The sequence below is a fragment of the Motacilla alba genome, chromosome 3 (genome assembly GCF_015832195.1).
Source record: "Motacilla alba alba isolate MOTALB_02 chromosome 3, Motacilla_alba_V1.0_pri, whole genome shotgun sequence".
In the NCBI taxonomy this organism is placed as follows: domain Eukaryota; kingdom Metazoa; phylum Chordata; class Aves; order Passeriformes; family Motacillidae; genus Motacilla; species Motacilla alba.
Genome location: NC_052018.1, coordinates 106,276,996 through 106,299,259, shown reverse-complemented (window position 1 = coordinate 106,299,259; position 22,264 = coordinate 106,276,996). Strand labels below are relative to the sequence as shown.

Here is a 22,264-nt window from a genome sequence, read left to right as displayed (position 1 = left end):
TTTCTTCATAACGGGCATGAAAAGCTGAATGCCTTCAAATGTCAAGCACTTTCCTTTTGCACCTGCCTGCTCATTCAAAAGAGGGTCTCCCAAGGAAGCACTCCCACTAACTAATGACTGCATGTTGATGCTGGCTGTATGAATGCTGAGCAGTCACCCTGGGGGATTTTCAACACTTGACAGACCCAAGCAATGTCATCCAACTCCTCTGCAACCTCAATGATTCCATCAATTATTTTCTAAAGCTACTGAAAGTAAATACTGTAACAGCAGCAAGATTTATCTTTATTTATGATACTTGAGAAGAAGTTCTAATGTTTTGGACTATGTCATATTTCATGTTTGCTTATGAAATACTCTCTTTTAGACACCAAAAACTTGCTTACCCAGACCACCTTGCATTTTTAACACGGATTCCAAAAGAAGGGAGTTTCCTGCTTTTCCACTTCTCTTTCCTGATCCCCTCTTTCCTTCAAGGGGAAATTCAGACCCATGGACTTACTAGAGCTGTGAGCAGAGACAGAGCCTGGATGTTCACAGCATGAGTACCAAAAGAATTCCCCCAAGAGGGAGGAATGTTCTGCTGCTCTCAAGTACATTTTACATCTTGGCTAGCATTCTTCTTCCCCTACCTATAAAACTTCAAGCCAAAAAGAAGCTGTTGATAAAACTCTTGACAATTCATCTCAAGGGGTTTCCCTGAAGTTTAGAATTATCAAAGTATGCTAATTTTAAGGAAGGGCAGAGTATGAAGTAGACTAAGCTGGGTCCTATTTCATTGCCCTTGTATGTGGCATCTCAGAACAAAATAGCCTGGCCCATGGTCAGTGTGTCCCTTCAAAGTTCCTACAGAGGAGAAATTCATTCAGCACTGCGTTTTTCTGCATTTCTTACAAGAGGGTGCAGACAGATTTACTGCCACGAAGGTGGACAGGAATGAAAAAAACCCCTTGATTTCTTAGTTTGTTTTACAAAATCACTACCTTGAGCTTCCATGCATCTTCCCTTACAAGACAGGAGTTTATCCATAAGGAAATTATCCTATTCTGCTGGTTTTGCTCAGTTAGAGCTGAATGAACCTCACACTAGGTTGTCTTGTTGGCTTTTCCAACCTGACAGGACTATGTTCTGACTTGCTAACTGAAGAACAACACTCAAAGTGTGACTCCAACAGAAAAGGGTGCACACATTAAAATGTTGGTTTGATACATGTTCTTCCCTGGGGATCACAAACCTCAGCTGTCACAGCTGTAAAGACTTAAGTCCACACAGTTTAAATGTAAGTTCCCAGAGAGAAATTGCTAATTACTATTCTTGAAACACACCAAAATTAAACACACAATCCACCGAGTAAGACAGAAGATGAAATATTGAGTAACTTGATAGTGAAAGAAGCTGGAAAATAGAAATCACTTTGCAACCACCAGAGAACCTACAGTGTGCACTAATGCTATGAAGGCAAACCACAGTTCAGGATCTTCTACAGAACTTTTTACATATTAGAGTGCTCAGTTCAGGATGGAAGAATTCCTTGCCCAAAAACATTCATCAGCTGAGATCTTTGGCCATGGCTGTTTCACCAGGTACCTGGTATTTAAAGAGTTACTTGCAGTTTACACCTGAAATTGTGAGCCCTGACCTACTCCAGGCAGAACAGCTGTTTTTTTCAGATAGTTCCTATATAGTTTCTGATCATTTCCACTGACTGTAGCTCTGTTCCCATACACTATGGCATGACAGCATTTATCCAACATGACTGAAAAAAAATCCTCTTAAATGCAGCTCCTGGCAATTGGTAACAGTCACTAGTGCCTCCCTTCATGGAAAAACCCAACCAATAGTATACTTTAATTTTTTTTTTAAATTACTTATGAGTTAAATGTATTAAAAAGATGACTTCAAAGAACAGCTCTACACAAACTGACTGCTTCCTTTTCTTCATATCTTTAGAACAAAAAGTCAGTTTTACCCACCACAACTATCTACTGCTTCTATCTGTTAAAAATCTCCACAGGAAAGCTTCTTTATGAACACTGCCCCTCAATCTTGACAATGTGCTCCCTTTTTCTTTTCCAAAATGCAAGACATTCTTAATTCAAACACTGAAATATCATAACTTGCAAAATAGATAAATTTCTAATCTCAGGAAAATCTGAGTTCCTCCCCAAGTTATGCTATTTTTTTTTTCCTTTTTCAGCCTGAATGCAGTTGTCATTTAGGCAAACATTAACTATTGTAACGGAGTGAATAAAAACATCCCAGCCATGGGATCCAAGGTGGCTGAAGAGCTCTCCCGTGTGGTTTTTCATAGCATTGCCTAACAGGACAGGGAGGCAAGCCTGACAGTCCCTAACACACCTTCAACCAAGCATGCAAAGGAAAGATCTTATTCATGCCAACATGCAGAATACACCACCCAAGATAAGTAGCTACAAGGGGAACTTTCCATACAAAAAGATTAAGTAATCACCACAACGAGTGCCTTCATGAGAAACAGAGCTGGAATTTGACTCAGTAATTCTGAGAGGCTCTGGAACACATTTACCTCTGGAAAGCTCTCAAAGCCTGAAGGGTTTCAATGTCAGTACTTTATGACCACTAGAGAGGGAAACTTAAGCTCTCCAGCAAAAAATACACATGATGTTAACCAACTTGTGAATATGTTCCAAGTAGAAACATTAATTTATGTTTTAAAAGTCTTTAATCAGAAAGCAGATGTGAAAACACAACTAGAAAATTAATTCCCGTTCCTCTGTATCTAAACTTACAGTTTTGAAAACCTGCTTCTTAAAACACTGCAAATGGTCCACTAAATCCTGGCATATTCAGCAGGAATTTGTACCTTTGCAGGTGGAGACTGCCAGAAAACCAGTATTTTATATGAATTCATACCTGGTTCTTGAGCCATCTCAATTTGCCTTTGACACCATCTGCTTTTAACCAGTCCAAAAGTGGGCTCAACTGGACAAACAAAATTTGGAAGAGGAACCTGGTGGTGCATGTGGTGATTACCAACCCATGTAGAAAAAGTCCAACCCTGAACTGGTCAAAGGGATTGTTAGGAAGTCTCAAATCCCAACAGGATGATACCTGTTTAATGAATCATAGAACCTGTTTTCAGAAGCAAGCAGATTTTTCCATGGAGATTCCCGTCTATTAGGGGGAGAAACACTACCTTTAAAAGCTATTATAGGTCTTCATTTTGTTCACTTTTAGCACCTTAAACACCATGGGGTTTCAGGAGATTCAAGAGTTCTACTTGCATGTTTCAGGAAATATTAAAAGCCCACAGCTTCAGTCTTTACTGGGACACTAACTTGTTTTAAAATACTTATTCACTCTGAATAACAACAACTTCATCCTCTACCTCTGTGGAAGCTCTGAAGAGAAAGTTTTGCTGACTTGCCAGTTTCTTAAGTGTGCTTTGCTTAATCCCTGCAAGTGACTCACATCCTCCCTGCAGAGGTCAGGAGCAGCTCTCCATCCCTACCAGGGGAAAGAAATCCCCTTCTGGCAAACACAGTGTTAGTGTTTCAAACTGCAGCTCCCCTTGACTAAACAAAGCTAGCTTAGCAAGCTGCTTGCTGAGAGAGACTTGGCAAGTTGGCAACTGTAGAGAGTTAAGAGAAATACAAGGATATTCAAGAGAGACTTCTTCTACCAGCTTCCCTTTCTATGAAATTTTCCTCATCCTGGCAGAGCAAGCCATCAACACTGCCTAGAAAATTGTATCAGCAGGTCTGAAGTATGTGCTATGGCACCTTCCAGCAGGTTGTGACAGCACTGGGAAAGAAAACTAATGTTAAATAAACACAGAATTCTTATTTTGGATTAGAGTATATACCCAGGGAAGCTCACATGAAGTTAAATTCTATCTGCATTTTCCACTGGATGAATGAAGACAAAAGCTTGATGGAGAGAGTGCCCCAATAAATCTAAGGGATATCTTAAAAATCCTCTATACTCCTCTAGGTCAGAAAACATTTTTAAACAGACCTCAGCAACCTCTGAATTTCACCAGCTGGAAAAAGATCAGAGAAACTGGAAGCATGAAACAGTTTACAAAAACCTACTGCTGTAGGGGCAGGGAGAATCAAGACTTCAGAACATCCCAGACTCCCCAGAAGAGTCAGATATTGAGAATTGCCCTACTTATTAATCCCTTTACCCTATGGATAAGCAATTTGAGCAAAGTATCTACAGCCAAAGGGCCGGGTCAGCAACTGTCTCACACAATATGAACTCTAAAATGCTCTTTAGGACTCCTTACACCAATTATTTCTGTGACAAGCTCCCCCTCAATGCCACCTTTTGAAGCAGATCAAAGAATCAGCACAAGAGACCTTGGTTAAAGCAGGTCAGAACTACTGGGGAGGAAGGGGAGAGGGCAGGGGAAAGCCAAGACCAAAGGTGATGCAGTATTTTGTTACACTGACAGTGTGGCAGAGAGAATGTCACCACCAATGGCACCTGCTTCTTGACAAAAAAACAAAGCAAGCAACCAAGGCTGCAGACACCTCAAACCCCTGGATTTATTCTAAAAGACAGAAAGATACTGAGAGTGTTTAGCGTTGCATTTTAGAACTGAAGACCTCAAGGGCAACCTCAACTACAAGTGAGGTCACTCAGAGAACAATTGTTTTTAATACTCTGATCACCAAATCTTCTATGGCTGTTTCCAACAGCCAGATTTTAATGGGAATTCAAGTAATTCAGCATTCCCAAGTTGAACATGTTCTCTTGTTTTCTCTCAAGAAATTCAGGTAACTTCCTCAGATTATCAGGGGTAAGAACCCTTTAACCTCTCTGTACACAATACACTGGAATTCTAAATGAACCACAAGCCTTCTGCTTAAATGACAATTAGATAGACCTCCAAAAACTTACTAAAGCAGCCATTTCACTTACTGAAAATGCCTTCCAAAACACTCCCTGCCTACCAGAGTTCAGCTGACAAGTTACCAAAGATTGGTTGATGCATTGAAGGATGTAAAACATTTCTATACTTCTTTAGGATGGACTTTCTTAGATTGGTACGAGAGCTACTGAAAATTGTCACAGAATCAAATCCTACCAAGATAACTGAAATATCCACAAAGGCATTCTGTGAGTGGCAGAGAAATAGAAAGAACACCTATTCTCTAGATTTACTACTGAACATGTGAACTGCAGCATTGAATTTGGTTTCACCTTGCAGGAAATTTCAGACTTCAAATAAAAAAATTAAACATTGCTGTAGGCAAATATAGACCTTATTAATTCAAGCCATTGTTAAAAGAAACTTTTTTAGGGTAATAGTTTTGATTTTACTGTCAAAAATTTCTCCTAGTAGCATTCTCCAAAAATAACTCTTCATTCCTACTAAAAAAGCAGGTTCACAGTAGCAATTTTAAACCCATGAAGATGATCTTTACTATTTGAGTCCAGCATCTTCAGCAGCATGTGCAACAAGAACAAATGTAAGGAAAAAACAGCTGGTACAAAAGGGGAGTACCTGGAAATAACAGGTGACTTGCTTCCATTCACTGTATTTGTCCTTTCCCAAGGCTTTCTTGTTAGTTCTGGAAAACAGAGTGAGGAGATGAAAAACTGTCTTTTTCTATCCACTGTGTAATTTATGAGAGGAAACTTCAAGCATCTGGCACCTCGGGTTGGCTGCTTGGTGTTTTGCTCTTTTTATTACATTGCTTTAGCTCTTTCACATTCAGCTACCTCTTGTTGTATTCGTCTGTGAATGCATCAAGTGAGAGCATCTTGAAGTCTCAATGGTCTCCCAGATGCTGTAAATGCCATTTGATTCTTAATCCAGCTGGGAGAAGGTCTGCCTATACTTTATAGACATTTGATTTATTTATAGGTACTGGATGGCTTCAGTTGTGAATTCAGTTGGAATTCTGCAACCAGTCAGCTGCAAACACTTGAGGAATAGGTTTCTCAAATACTTGAGGAATAGGTTTCTCAAATACTTGAGGAATAGCTTTCTAAGCTAAAGGAGTTCTCCCAAACTCTTAATGATAGAAAAATTAATTCAGTGCCAGTTTCAGTGACGTGCCAGCAGATACAACCTGACACAACCAGAGTATCTTTCAGCAACAAGAAAGAAGAAGGTTCATTCCTTACAACCTGCACAAGTTCAAACAGCCTTTCTGTAGTGTGGACTGTTATTACTTGCTATCATTACTTACTCAGGACTTTGGAGTGCCAGTGATCTTATTGGTCTTCACTTCAGATTTGGAGTTTGTTTGGTCTGCTCCCTTTCTTTCATATTGCTTAGCTCTGCTAAGCTGGGCAAGCAGAGAGGCAGAAAGGCCCTTTCAGAGTCTCTTATTGACCAGAAAATTCCCTGGGATGCAGCTGGACACTGAGAATATCTAAATTGCAGAAGTCTGCCAGCATAGTCTGTAACCCAGCCAAGTACAGGCTATTTATGCTAGTAATAAGCCTTAAACTTAATTTTATACACCAGTCTTCAGGACTTGTCCTGCCATAGGAGTTATTTTAGCTATATCTGCAAAACTGAGAAACTTCTGCTACGGCTGCAGTTTGCTCAAGGATGCCAAGCATTCCTCTTAAAACACTTTGAAGACCTTTTCCAGTGATGAGGCTCAGCATTACCAGAGCATCTCACAGCATGGAACAGAAAACTTCTCAACTGGAAGGGAATGGTCAAATTCTGAATGCATTTGACATTTTTAACAGGTTTGGTGAGGCTTCTTATCATCACCAATTAAAGGAACCACTTCCACTGGTTTTAATTTCCTTCTTTTTGGGCCTATATTATCAGAAGTGTTCCAAAAGCAGTCATTTTCCCAAGGCTAATATCCTTTCTGTTTAACAGAATGAAGCAGACTCTCTTAAAAGAAGAGAAAAAAAAGGGGTGTGTGTGTGAAAACCTTGATTTGTGTGATGTCATTTACTTCCTTGCAGCCTGACTTCTCTAGACGAGTGCCTGTATCTCAATACTAAGTTTGCTAGTTATTTCCATCTGGACACACAACTCCTAGCAGTCCTTTTTATTCCCCAAGCCAGGTGTCACCTGGGTTTTGTTCACACTACAGCAGTGGTTTTCAATATTAAGGTCTGCACATCATCAAGTGGTTGAATCATCTAGAGAAGTGCACACATGGGCAAGCAATCAGCAGAGGAAACTGGAACAGACTGAATGCTGGTGTATTTATTATCCAGTTACTTCCTTTCTGCTTCCACTGCTTTTTGGGATGACAGACTGCAGGGTTATGAAGCACCCTTTTACAGGTATGTACTGAGGTGCCCAGGGAAACTGAGGATACAAGAAGGTACTACTAAAGGACAGGAAAAGAAAGCCTTGAGTGTCTCTTGAGAGACAATAATTTACAATATTAATACATATGCATGCTGACAATACCTCTTGGCCAACTGCAGAATGTGTAAGTTTTCCTTCCTGACTGTGTTGGCTACACAGCTCCAAACACTGCCTCTTCAGCAGAGGGCTCACAGGCAAAGAATTTCAACACACTGCATTTATATTCTTTATTCACTTATGTTCTTTTTATCCATCATCTTCTGAACCAGGACCCATTCTACAGCAAAACCCCAGGCTGTAATCATGGCAGAAGAGACAGGCTCCAAAATTCAGCAGAGCTGACTGAGATTTGTCACTAGATTTTAGCATTACAAAGTCCCAGAGTTCATAGACCTGAGCTACTTACCAGGTGTGCTTGTTGAAGAAACCTTAGAAGATGAAGACTCTGATTCTTCCTGATGAAAATGGAGAAGAGAGGGAATAGGAAGAGAGGAGGGAAGGAGAAATAATCTTTATAATCTGTTTGATTCACAAGAATCAATCTCAACTGTTAAAATATTTCATTTTTAAAAAATATTTAAAATGGTTCTGCTCAACTGTATATAGAAAATGAGCAAGCACTTCACAGAGTAGTGGTTATATTTGTATTTATACAGTAAAGTATAAATAATCTCTTGTACACCACTGGAATCTCTCTGATAATCCTTGTATTGAGTAAGGTGAATTAGATAAAATTTCTCAACTCACAGCTTTATCTTCTTTCTGCTCTGGTTCTGTTGATCCCTTTTCAGCAATTCTTCTCCTGTGAGCAGAGACAAAAGTTACCAAGCTCATCATGGCTTTAAGATGGAAGAATGTTGTTTACTGCAATTAAAGGCTTACACAGCCTCATAAAAATTAGTGTTTTAAGAAGTTCTTTCAAAACACCTTCAAAGGCAAAGCCCTCCTGCCAAAGCGACTGGGCAATTTGAAGTCTTCATGCCCTCCCTTACTGCTGCACAAAGGTTTACACAGAAGTACTGGATTACACTCAAATAAAAATGGCTATTCATGAAACATGATCAGCTTCCCAAAGCAACCACGAGCTGCTCTCCATCTGATCCTCAGCCAGCTGCAAGCAGGCACCCCAAATCCCACCTGTGTGATGACTAAGCAGCTGGAGCAGAGCAGGAACAGCTCCTCACCTCCTGGCCAGCAGGGCACTCATTTCTTCCATCAACCCACTGCCTCCCAAGGGAAGGGGTCCATTTCCACGGCCACCGTCTGTTTTGGATGAACCAGAGCCTCCTCCTCCTCCACTCGAACTGGAGGAGTCTTCGCCCTTCAGAGCACACAAAAAGACAGCAGATGTGCCAACAGAATGAGAGCTGACTTCATGAAACCAGCAAAGTTCACGTGCAAGAAAGGCACGTATTGTATTTGCTGGAAATGTTCTGATGAAGGCAGGAACGATGAATTTGACTCCATGTTCTCAGAAGGCTAATTTATTACTTTATTATACTATATTAAAGAATACTATACCATACTTAAGAATACAGAAAGGATACTTACTGAATGCTAAAAAGATAATAATGAAAACTTGTGACTCTTTCCAGAGCCTCGACACAGCTTGGCCCCAACTGGCCAGAGAGTTAAAACAACTCATACCAGAATCTAATGAAACAATCTCCCAATAAATTCCACATGTGAGCACAACACAGGAGAAGCAAATGAGATAAGAATTGTTTTCCTTTTCTCTGAGGCTTCTCAGTTTCCCAGGAGCAAAATCCTGGGCAAAGGGATTTTTTCAGAGAATGTGAATGCTACAGGCACAAGTCCATAAAAAACAGCATGGGCTGGCAGCACATCCTGTAATGCTTTTTTCTTCATGAACTAATCCTACCCCAAATGTCTTGATACTGCTGTTGACCTTGACCAAAGGTTAGAAGCGGGGACAGGAATGGGGGAAAAAGAAACCAGAGTTATATTTACCCGTGAGACTTTCCTAAGTTTGGCTCCAGCAAGTGCAGCTGCTAGTCCAGTTAAAGGGCGATTATCCTCGGCCACGAATCCCGCTGAGAATCCCGAGGCTGGCAGGGGGGGAGCCGGAGGTGGCAGGGGAACGGGAGGGCCTTGGCTGGGCAGCGGAGGAGGCGGTGGCGGCGGCGGGGGCGGCCCCGAAGGTGGGAGTGGAGGAGGTGGTGGAGGGCCAGGAGGAGGTGGGGCTGCTACTGAAGACTGAGCTGGGCCAGGGGGCAGGGGAGGTGGAGGAGGAGGTGCAGGTGGTCCTTGGACAACACCTAGTGTCAGAGAGAAAACAAACAGAAGACGTTAAGGATTTAGAAAACAAAGGTCTTACTTCCATTGAAAGGGTGGCTCTTTTGCTCAGGGTATGAGACATTAAAACTGGTAAGATACTGGGCAAGAAAACACTGAATTTCAGCAGGAGAGAAGCATTCTTATCCAATGTACTAAAAAAATTACACAGTATACTGTGAGAGATCAGACAGTTCCAGAGACATTTACATGAAACCCCGCCAGTCAGGTTCTGTGCTGCAACCAAGAACAGCTTTACAGGAAACAGGCAGAGAGTAAAGTCAGGCATGAGCATCGAAGCAGGAGGAACAATAGGGTGTGCTCACATGGTGCTAAACAGCATCTCACTGCATTAACAAGCACTAACACATCACCCAAACATCTGGACCGGAGTGCCAATGCTAATTTCTAAGCTGTATGTAAATCTTTCCTTTAACATAATTCCAGCAATCAACTTTTATAATTTAATACAAACAGTAATTAGTGAGTTAGAAGACTGACATATTTCAAGCTAATGGGAAGAAGCCCTTCTATTTTTTATCTATCATTCTTTTACTTATTTAAATTCACATTGTTATCCAAATACAAAGTGGACTTTGAAAAATGAATATTCTGATGATCCCTGAATTATTATTATTATTATTATTATTATTGGAAGAGTTTAAGAAATCCTGATGTAGACAACGGCTCCACACCTCCACAGATCCTACCTCTGTCTCACCAAAACCACCAAAAGGCAGGAAAAATACTACACAACTACTTTAATCTCTAAAGGCAGGAATTTCACATATGAGCCTTCCTGGTTTGCTACTCTGCTAACCACTGCAGAAATTCAAAAGCCTGTTAAACCCTCTTGGCATCACTCACTGTGCCAGGGCACACTTTTATTCCATACTCAAGTGAGGCAATTCACCCTATTTCCACTCCATCCCCAAGCAGTTCAGACCTTCATTTCAGACAGGAGGATATAAACAGGGTCCATTCTGCATGGCTCGTACCAGGCTGCTTATCCCCCTGGAGCCCCTCTGCCCACACCTTTGGAGCTACTGCAGAGTTCTGTACAAAGACCTACATTTATTAAATCTGCCTAAATCTGTTAAATTAATATAAAAGCAGGATTCAGGTTAACAAAGACATGTATTACTACGTAAAATGCATTTCTGTCATATTGGTGGAGCGTTCATTAAGGCTGTCACCTGCTTAATCAAACTTTTTGTCCGAAGTCTTCTTAGCTACACTGGTAAAATACTGCAGAAAGGCCTGTCTCTCTATATCTAAATATACACGTATATATGTATGTGCACACAGCAGTGGATCAATTTACAACCACTGCTCACAAAGAAATGCTGTAGGTGTCACATTACTTTCTAATATTCCTCACTGAAGGTCATTTACATGCCCAAAGCCACACACGTGCTCCTTTACGTTGGCTGCCATTAGGAAACGCACGATCTATGAACTAATGAAGTGGTAACACCACTTCCCAAATAAACCAACAGTGCAGGGTGTACCAAGCAAGAATTTGACCAACTCTGTTCTCAAAATGTGAGTTCTTAAGAAAATTGGGATGTTGCTCGTGACAGGCCACAGAACATCGGCTCCAAGGCACAGAGCTCTTCCATTTCCCTTACCCCAGCTGTGTTTGGCACTAGGATCAGTGCAGCTTGGGAAGCAGTGTGTTCATGCCTGGGGGCAGTCAGGGCTCTGAGCCCCACGGAGTGCATTAGTAGCAATAACAGAAAGCCTTACCCTGCTGGCTCGGAGCTTCAACCGGCTGAGAGGCTGCCTGCAAGACTGGCTCAGAAGCAGAGGAGTCTCCCAGCACAGAGTTTAGAGAGTTCTCAACAGAGGCAGGGGTAGCTGCAGAGGGAGAAGGGAGAACACTAGGCTTGGATGAGGGAGTCGAGGCATTCGGGGAGTTGGGAGAAGGAGAAGCTTGAGGCCCAGAGAGTGACAGAGGCGGAAAGGAAGGCAGTGGGGGGGGAGGAGGTGGCGGAGGCGGCGTTGGACCTGAGGTAGAAGGTGAAGGAACCGGATAAGCCAGGTTTTCAGGAAGCCCGTTAGGAGCCGTGGGAGACGTGGACGCTTGGGTCACCGCGTTGGAAGCCGACACCGGCAGGACGGGTCTCGGGCCAGCGGCTTTGCCTGGTGGGCTGCTGATCATGACTGGAGGAGACGGGGGCAGGGGGGCGAAACTGGGCGCGGCCCAGGCCGCGGGCTTGGCGCTGGGAGGCAAAGTGGCCGCGGCACTGACGGGAGAAGGGGGCCGAGAACTTTTGTTCAGCGGGCGAGGAACCGTAGCGTAATGGGGGAGAACGGGGTGGAAAGCTGAGCCTAGGGATGTAGCAAAACGCGATGCAGAGTGCCTTAGAGGCGGTGTAGGGGGAGTGGAAGTCGGTGGTGCAGAAGTCACTACAGCGTACTCCGGTGTGGCCTCGGCCATTGGCGCTGAGACTGCTTTTGCATATGATGGAGGAGGTGCTGAAGGAGGCTGGCAACTGGAGTATTCAGGAAGTGGAGTGCTATACGGGGAGTTGTCGAAAGATGGAGCTGGACAGAAGATGGAAAGCAGCAGCAAAGGCAGGATAAAAAAAGGAGAAAGAGAAAAAGGGAGCTAATGAAGCAACAAAACCAGCATTCAAACAAAATGTAAAAACGTAGACTACAGTTAGTACCAGAGGATTAGGCACAAGTGAAAATACTGTTAGGAAAGTTTTACATATTATCAACAGCTGCTCTTAAATTTTACCAACTGTTTTTGTGCCAACATTTGAATTTACAAGTACGTTCTAGGGAAAGTTTTCTCAAATCCCATCTGTGAGATGGGTTAGATATAGGGTTGAGCAATCAGTCTTTTACCAGCTTTTATCTTCTTGTTTGGTTGCAAACTGCAAGCAAATGATCTTAACATTTGTTTCAACTCCACTAATAAAACCCTTACCATAGGCAGCAAGTGTCATCTCTCTATTCTCCAGAAAAAGCTGCATAGCAAATATTGAAAGTACTGGGAATAAAACTACCAGTAAAATCCTCTGCTCTAAAATGACTTACATAGTATTCCTTGACTTTCACCATGAGCTGACTTATGTAAATTGAGTTTGGGACTGAAGAACAACCAAGCACTTGACTAATGTTCCATTATATTACCAAAATGAGAAAGCTTTCAGCTATCACTGGATACATTTCCACAGGCAGTGCATTATCTTATCTACAAATACGTACAACTCATTTCACTGTAATGTTACTACAATGATAGATTAAGCAAGACTGCAGATTGAAAAGCATTTCTCACACTATTACTTTGCCTTATATAGCAACATACCTTCTATGTTAACACACTCAACTTGATACCTTTTAGGGGTTTTTTTCCCAACTTATGTAATGAAAATACATTTGTTGAATACAGCAAACAATGATAAGGTATTTAGAAAGTTTAACTCATCACACTTCAACCAATGTTGGAGGTGCCCAAAATGATTCAAGTTCTTCCACGCAATCAGAAAGTATGGCAACGGAGTGAGCAAAGAATGCAAAAAAATTTATTTCAGGATTAATGGAAAATTATGACAGGAAAGTCAAATATCTTGGACTTCTTGCCATAAAAAAGGGAAGGAATTCCAGCAAAACAAAGCCTGAAATACTGACTGTTGCTACACAGCTGTACCCACTTGCCATTTGTTGGTTCTCTCCCACTCCATCACCCAAACACATAAAGAGCAGTCTGGTGGTAGAACACGCTCGGGTTTTGAAATTCTTACCAGCATTTGAAATTCTTCTCTCTCTTTCCCATTCCAACTGTTCCCTTTCCAACTGTTCTTGCCGTTCTCTTTCTTGCCTCTCCCGTTCGAGCCGTTCCAGTCTCTCGCGGTCCTGCCTCTCCTTCTCTTGTCTCTCCCTCTCCAGGCGCTCTTGCCGTTCCCGTTCCTGCCGTTCTCTCTCCAGCTGCTCCTGCTCCAGGCGTTCTCTTTCCAGCCTTTCCCTTTCTAGCCTCTCTCTCTCCAGCCTCTCCCGTTCCATCCGTTCACGATCCAGCCTCTCCCGTTCCAGCTCCTTCTGCCTCTGTTGCTCTTGCAACTGTCTACATTGGTGAGAAAAGGAAAGAGACTAAGCTGCAAAGTGAAAACCAAAAACATCAGGCAACTGTTCAAAGGATGAGGAGATAAAATAATCGACAATCCTGGCAGCAGCCAGAACAAAAGCTCAGCATTCGTACCTACGTGGAAGTCTTAATCCTAACATGCCACTTTTCTGAGCTGGATAATAGTTTTATTATGTTTACAGTAAAAAGAATCCCATATCTGATTTCCTCTTAACTAATTGAACATTCTGAGAGACAGACTTCAAGAGGTAAGAATAGAAAGCTGATGCTGCTAATTTACTAACTGATACAATCTTCCCACTTTGGGATATGGAGTTACATTTGTTCTTTGCACGGTATTTTATACTTACAGCAGTGAACAGAAGTACAGTGAAATAGCAGTAACACAAATACTCATTAAAAAAAAAAAGAAACACCTGAAATAAATTATGGTTTTTGGATTAACTAGTCAGGTAGAATTTATCCATATTTTACAGAAGCATCAAAATGCACACGTGTCCATCCCCACTTGCCTCTTAACAGACACACACACAGCTGAACTGGCAACAACAAGAGAACACCCTGAAGGCACAGGAAAAATGGACATGGTCAAAAAAAACCCAGGGTGCAGCAGCCAAGGAAACACTGCAGGGAGCTGGCAGGGTTTCCAGCTCATGGGAGGCTCTGCAAAGCAAAGCAGAGAGGGGGAAGATGTGAAGAGGAGGAAAACAAGTAAAAGCCAGGCAGTGGAAATACCCTAAGGGTAAGAAGAAACCTTGCAAAATTCTCTGCCAAAGCCACTGGGTTGGCTGAAAGGACTTTCCTGAAAAAATAATGCAGTGGGAAAAGCTATATATCACCTGTCTGATCCTTTCTTCTCAACTGGTTCTGTATTTTCTTTAGGATTTTTAAGGGCTTTTTAAAAGGTAGTTGGTTAAAATACAGCTTCTAGTTGGTTAAAATACAGCTTCTTGATTTTCAAAGCTTTTCATCTCTTGGGGATAACTCAGTGATGAAACAAAATTAGGCTGATCCTCCTCCCAGCTGTGGCCAGTATGTTCCTGTCAGTACATAACACTGAAAATGCTGCTAGTTGTTGTTCTCTATTTGAATTGTTTCCAAAAAAAAAAATTAAAAAAATAAAAATCATAACAGCTAGAAAGAAAATCTTGTCTACAAAGCACAGAGCCATTTTTTCTGCCACGTTTCAGATGCAAACTGATGACAGCTTCTCGACAAACACAAAGCACAGTCAGCTCTTAACTAAAAAGCAGAGTGGAGACCTGAATTTTGACACCTCAAGCTACCAGATGTGTGTTTTCTATACTATGCCACTGGGCAGTTTAATTTGGACAGTCACTGGCCATACTATGCTGTATATAGAGAGTCATAAGGACAGAATTCTGAAAAGGAAGGGAACTTCAGGTGTTTCACTCCTTTCCACGCCCAGAAAATACAGCATAACTGCAAACTCCAGCTCATGAACGATTGTTATTGAAATCCATCCAGTTTTCAGACCATTGTTTTTCTGTTAAAAACAACAATAAAAAAATTATAAATTTTAAAAAATAATTTAAAATTTCATTATTTCTATAACCAATTAACTTCCTGTTATCCACGACAAAAAAGACTTTTTTCATTACTTAACTCATTACCCAACAGAAGCAAAAAAGCAGTTCTGCTCTTTTAGCGTTTCTTCCCTCAGCCATAAAACAAAGCTGTAAGAGCAGTCACTATGAAACCAGAGCTGCAACCCAGCTTGGTAAATGACTGATTTTTAGCATCTCAAGTCCACTAAAAAGTCTGGTGATTGACCCATACATATTTGGAACCAGTAGAGGAGTTCTATAAATGTTAAGAGAATATAATAAAAAACACAGAAATATTAATTTAATACCTCCAAGAGGTATTAAACATATTTTTGATATTACATTTTTGCTTGTTCTCTACAAAATTAATTTGACTATGTGCTCTTTTTTCCCCCTCAGACAAAACCTATTATTAGAGGAAAACAGGGTTTTCATCAAGGCTAACTTCAGCTTGGTCATGTTAAAATTCCTTTTTTTTTTTCATGAAGGAGAGGTGGATGCACACGTTTGTATCTAAAAGACTGTTCAGAGCAGAAGTACAACAGTGACAGACTCCAAAGCAGCTTTGTTTATTCTCCTCATTCTTTTGCATCCATTTGCCAGAAATGAGCATATTCTACCTAGAAATGTACACTCTGTTCATCCTAAAGCTAAAATGTAGATATGGCATTTGGGATCATAAACATTTCACGTTCTATTTAGTTTATAATACTGGAAGGTATCAATTCCCTGGGTTTAACAACACATCAAGCAACTGCCAGAAAATTTCTTTTGCTTAAGTTCTTCATTTCTTCACAGAAATAGAAGCTCAATATAGGTCACTCCTCACACAAGGGCAGCATTGCCAGGGCTGTTTTGCAATAAACCCTACCAAGAGCTCTGCCATAATTTCATATTTCCATAAGAAGCCTGGAAAGGAAACAGCAAGGTGCTTGTCATAAAGCTCCTTAATAATATTTAGTTATTGAGGGCAGCAAGGATGATGGCTGGTTATAAAGAATTACTGATGGATCTTCTAATTCCAACTCACCTGGGAATAAAATTGGCAAATAAAACTCAACTGAAGTGAAGCAGGGCAGAGAGAGGGAAAGATCTGCTAAATGAATTTACAAAGTGCTGGACTTTGGATTGCCTATGGACCCAGGAATGAGATGTTAGGGTTACAACAACATCCATTTATTGATGTGTCCTGTTCAAAAACCTCAACCAAATGAAGAAAACACGAAGAAAAGATTATGGAGCAGTACAGAAATAGCACCATCCTGCCTCACAATCCCTGAATCCCTGCTCCCACCTCAAAACAGGATGAAAATCAGAACTGAAAAGATTTTAAGAGCAGCAGCAAACTGTTTTTAAATGTACCTAAAACCTTCCATTTAAAAATAACTTAGAAAGCTGTAATTCTGCATTCTGGGAAAGACAACTGGAGCTGCATGAAATCCTGGGTGATGGGGACACCCCTTCACCACAGTTGGGAGGAAAAAGTCAATGCAAATAATGAGAGAAAAGCTCAAAAGAGCAGCCCTGCACATCAGGCAGATGAGCTATGGAACTCCTTGCCAGAGGGATTCAAAGAAAGAGCAGGAAAAAGCCCACAGGGGGGAAAAAAAAAACCAAAACCATGGGAAATAATTTAGAAAACAAACTCCATCATGCAGAAGCTGTCGAACCAAGGGATGCCCAGAGGATGGAGAGCAGCAGAGGGAAGCATTCCAGGTATTTGGCCTGGCCAAGAAGGGTTCGTGTCGTAACAAAATGCATCTAAGTGTTTAAATTTAGTCTGAAGCAAAAATTATTTCAACTGGCAATGAACACTATCAAATTATATTGGTCAAATAAGATGAAAGACAGTGAAATAACCACTTTTATCCACACAAGACCTGAATAACAAAGTACTCATTATTTAGTAAATATTGAGTAAGGCAGTATTTAACATTTCTCTCTCTTTTTTTTTTTTTTGGTAGTAAAAGAATCCTTATTTCCTATTTCTTCAGAAAATAAAAGGAATAAACCCAGATTTTTTTGCCAGGAACAAAGTTAAGCACTTTGCTTACAATACAAAAGCTCTACCAAGAGAGGGCAGCAAAATACCTCGCAAGCATACCTTATACATATGAGATTAAATACACCATTGTTGAGAATAATTTCTCATTATATGTCACTGAAGCATCCCTTTGTCAACAAAGGAAAAAAAATAGAAGCCAAAACAACAAGCAAACAAAAAAAAAACCCAACCAAAAAACCCCACACCTCATAACTCACTACACTTCTGCTGTCATTTAAACAGATTTTAATAAACCTTTTGAATAGCAAACCAAAAGGTGCACAGGTCAGAAGATCAGTATGCCAGTAATGCAATCAAGTTGCTTTAACACAACTTAATAAGCAAGGAAGAATTCCATAAGCTACACACTAGATCTTAGCAAGTGTTACAGTTGCAGCTAAAAAAAGATTAAAACCACATTTGATTATTCCAAAAAAACGAAAAAAGCCTTAAATCCCTCTGGCTTTGTTTAGCCAGCACTAGATAATATAATTTTATTTTAAAATTTTGTCAGAGATCAAAATTATATTAGACAAAAGCATTAGCAGATTAAGGAGAGTGATCACACATCAATTAAAGCACATCTGAATGTCAAGTCTGGTAGTTCAAGAACCCTGTGAAAGCAATACCTGAAAATCCTTCAGTCTTAGAAAGCACATCTGGCCACCAGCACAGCTTTTGAAAAAGCTAAAAGAGATACTCCAAATGCCCCAGAGAGCTGTCTCGTAGTGAAATGCTTGTTATGCAAAGACAAAGTGATTATTCCAACTATTTTAGAAGTGTGACTTATTAAATCTAAGAGCTAATTTACATGAAATAGCTGAGCCTGCTGTAGAACTGTACATGTCAGTCACACACAAGGTACTGTTACTCATGTTTAGATTCAGAGTCAGCTTCAGAATCTCAGAATAGCTGGTGGCTTTATCACAGTGACTGCTCATGACACTTTCTTTGTGGATTTTAATTAGCTTCATGTCAAAAGCATTTTGGGAGACTTCACTTTGGGGTGTTTTGGGAGAGGCTCTTGGTTATTTTTTTGGTGGTGTTGTTTTTAAATTAGCTTACTTTAATACTGCATCAGCTTTTAAAATTATTTCCCCTCTTGCCCTTATACTTTTGTCCAGTTAAGGAGATCCTGGGAGATACTGTCTGAGGATAAAGAAAGAATCATATTTACAATACTAACTTGTGACTTAATATGAGCATTAATCCTGCAGTTCTTTGGGCAGCCAAGCAGCAGGAGCATGACTACATTCTTGAAATAACACATGGAAAAAAAAAATAATGCAATGAGCAGAATTAAGCACACACTGTTGCATCCCTGCTGAAAAAATTCCCCTCGCATTCTGTGATGGTGACAGTATTTAGAATTTCTCCTACATGACAACTGCAAAACAGAATTGCAGTTAATTTACTTACCCAGGTACACACAAAGCCTTCCTGGCTTGCTCTCGGATCATAAAAAGGAATAACAATTAAGCAGTCCTGCTGTCTCAGCTCCTGTTATTATATGAAATGAGCCAGCACCCCATGCACACTGAGATCACTTTCCATTTAGCAAGTAGCACCACTTCATTCAAAGCCCAGTGTGTGTGATGGGTGACTAGGAAGCTACCTCAAATTAATACTATCCATTATTTTTGATCTGTATTGGGGAAGGGGAAGGGAACAAAAAAAAAAAAAAGGAAAAAGATGGGGTTTTTAAACTTCTGTTCCTGAAGGTAAATGGCTGTGAGATTCTCTGGACCTTTTGCTGAAGACCTCAACATAGTCAACCAAAAGAATGGAGCCCTCAGTTAATTCTCTTAAAATATGGCCATGAAGAGAAGACAAAGATTTCAATTATATTAAGAAACTTCAGTGTTTACTGGTAAAACAATGTTCTGTTTCAGAGCAGATTTAATGGCCAGAGGGAATCTGTCCCTTCCTGGGACACTTTCCACATCTAAGCCTCCATATCCTTGTCACCTGCAGCAGAGTTACTGCACTTGTGCAAAGGCTTCTTCCACCAGAGCAAGGATGCCTTGAAACATGAAGAAACTCCAAGTGTGTCAAAACCCAGAGCTTCTGTCACAAGGGCACCAAAAGAAAAAAAAACATGAGTAACAAATCCAGAGCTGAAACAGTTTGCAAAAGCAAAGAGCTGCCTGCTCTGGCAGGTCACCTTGCTTCCTCAAGTGGAAGTTGTGCTGTACAATCACATAAATCTTCAGGATTCTAACACTAGCTTGCTTTGCTCTTGGCTGTGAGATCAAGCCATTAATTTTTTTCCTAAAAAGATGATAGGAAACTGCACTGAGGAGCCCATATATCAACCTGAATAACAGAGTTCAGCCACGAACCTGGAAGGCTTCTTGTCACAAAGCCAGATACATTAAAAACAGAGGTATTTCCATGAACAGTATAAAGGCATCTTTGTATCACATCCAAATTCAGGAGGCACTGAGCTGACAGACATTCCAAGATGAACAGAAACTTTTTGAAGTATTTAATTTTAAAACTCACAGAAGAAAATAAAGATCCAAGACAAAGCCTGCAGAAAACAAAATATCTTGAGGAACAGACCTGACTGAAGTAATTGCTGCATTGAATGAAGAGGTCAGCTGCAGGCAGATAACTCATAATATTTGACAGCTGTTAGTTGTCATTTATGAACACACCGATTTCATATTTCATTCTTTCTTGGCAGAAAAACTGTGTGTCAAAGCAGGCCATCAAATCACTCAAAGATCAATATGAACACTATCCCTCTTTTATCTGCTTAAAGATACAAAAAACAAGGCAAATGAGGGAGAAAAAACAAAATTCAATATGTGTATTGAAAGAAGACACCAAAAACCATCACTTGAGTTATTTAAAAACGTGGACTTAAAACATACAATTGAGGAGAGATTTTCTGTGTCCCACATGGTGGGTTTTTGTTTTTTTTTTGAAAAATAGTTTCTTGCTCATGCTGTTACTTTTTCTAAAATGACAAAGTGTCAGAAGAGAGATATAAGGATGACATCCAGAAAGCAGCATGAAGGTTGCCAGACTATTGCTGGCTTCAAGTATTGCAGTAATATTCTGCACTTATTGTTCTGAAAGTCACCATTAAGACATTCAGCATAAGCAACCAAATGTGGTTCTAAGAAAGTACTGAACAGCTTATGCATCTTTCTGTGCTTCACTAGGCATTTCTTAAGTTTTAAAGGCAAGAAAACTAGGAATAACTACTATGCTCAATTGTAGAAGTAGATGTATCACATCAGCTACGATTAAAGCTGGGCTCATCAATCCAAACCAACTGGAGTTGTTCAACCTGGAGCCTCAGAGTAGCCAGGCTTTCGGGGCTGCCCTGAGCTTCTCTAACCCTGCCTCCAACTGCAGAGCAACAAAACAAGGCAGCAATGTTTGGAGTTTTATTCTCCAATGCTGTTAGCCCCAGCATGTGGGCACAGATAGCATTATCTAATCCAACAGTCACTACTTGCTAGAATACATCTCACATGATGGTTCTCCTCCTCCCAGCACTGAGTCACTGCAGCAAACAGAGCAGCTGGCTGCAGACAGGCTACACAATGTCTGCCTGAGCCACAGGCACCAGCACCAGATGCAGGCTGACCTCAGCTCCATCTGAAGCATGCTGTCCTCTACCTTGTGATCACCAGGAACTGCATGTGCTCTCTGGACATCCATAGAAGTAGATGCAGACACAGCCAACCTACTTCAGCCCTGTGGAAGCTATTACAGGGAAAAAAAGTGCTTTGACATGTTATTTTCAACTTAGCTCCTAGCTTGATTTTTAATAGTTTAATCCCCTGAACATCTTCTGTAGAAGTTCAGGAAACTGTGTCTGTTATGGCCCTTCAAATTTGCAGGAATTTATCTGAGTAAATAAAAATGGAGTACCAGCATTAAACTTGTTCTTCCATCTTTAATATTAAATATTTATTCACCACTTCAAAATTCAGCATTTACCACAGAGCTCACTCTGCTGTATGGTCACGCAAACCTACTGAATATTTACAGTATCTCAGTGCCTACACATTATGTACCATGGAATGAACACACATCACCCCCCAAATTTCATAATTCATGTAGAAAGAGAAAATACATCCACATCTAGGAAATTTGCAAGCTGTATTGACATCAAACACAGGCAGCCCCCACAGAGACTGAGAATATTCATAAATAAGAAGTACAGGATGCACCAATAACATAAGCTCAGCAGAAGTGATCAATATTTAACCTCTTTGCATCTTCCTAAGCAATCTCAGCTGCATAAACTTTACTTTGCATTATCTAAACTAAACTCCTGCTCTAAAACTCTCACCAAGTCAGCTTTATTTTCTGTCAGGTGCTTGACAATAAGGACAGTTTCTACCTGAGCAAAATCCACATGGTGTCAGACAAACCCAGACAAGACTTAGTGAGCTTGGTACAACGAGCAAGACACAGGGACTCAGAAGATCTGCCAAGTCTGGCTGTGAAAGGCCAGAGGTTTGTGAAGTGAGTTTATGTATACGCTCTGGAGCTGACAATTTCTGCCATTCTGAACTGTGCTCTGCACCTTTGGTTCTTTCAGCAGCACTGAGAGGCGAGACCGGTTCAAATTATGGTTTGTATCAAACACTTTACACAAGGTGAAATTATGAAGGCGTGTCATTAACTACATGTATGGTGATTTTGAAACACTGCATAAATCTAGGTCCTTTTAGCTATTTCCAATGTTCAGGCAGCTTTCTCTTGATCAGTCACCATTGCATGTAACACTTCTAATGTCCATTTGATTTTCCCTGTACACTAATGGGGTCTACAGGTTGGTGGTTTTCCCCTCTAAAAACAGGATACCCACTATGAACTCTCATTCTATTCTAATCATCAAAATCTGCAATATCATCCAGCTCCTCCTGTTCTCCTTCATTCTCACATATCTCAACTCACATCAGCAGCAAGGACTTGCCTTGTTCAGCAAAACACCAAAATAAATTTGA

At 40.7% G+C, this 22,264-nt stretch overlaps 1 protein-coding gene across 11 annotated transcripts in view; it reads right to left on the bottom strand.

The window, feature by feature from the left end:
* ENAH (ENAH actin regulator) overlaps nucleotides 1-22,264 on the bottom strand; it is a 92,458-nt gene that overhangs the window by 6,544 nt on the left and 63,650 nt on the right. For 3 of the 11 annotated variants that reach the window (XM_038131204.1, XM_038131203.1, XM_038131208.1), the window contains 8 exons: nucleotides 13,336-13,655; nucleotides 11,327-12,127; nucleotides 9,254-9,561; nucleotides 8,467-8,603; nucleotides 8,030-8,084; nucleotides 7,689-7,737; nucleotides 5,495-5,561; nucleotides 3,091-3,153 (listed from right to left, as the gene is read on the bottom strand). In XM_038131204.1, the coding sequence (XP_037987132.1) occupies nucleotides 3,091-3,153; nucleotides 5,495-5,561; nucleotides 7,689-7,737; nucleotides 8,030-8,084; nucleotides 8,467-8,603; nucleotides 9,254-9,561; nucleotides 11,327-12,127; nucleotides 13,336-13,655 (1,800 nt within the window). The remainder of the gene's footprint in view (nucleotides 1-3,090; nucleotides 3,154-5,494; nucleotides 5,562-7,688; nucleotides 7,738-8,029; nucleotides 8,085-8,466; nucleotides 8,604-9,253; nucleotides 9,562-11,326; nucleotides 12,128-13,335; nucleotides 13,656-22,264) is intronic. The other 8 variants (XM_038131209.1, XM_038131210.1, XM_038131206.1 and 5 more) reach the window with 5 other exon arrangements.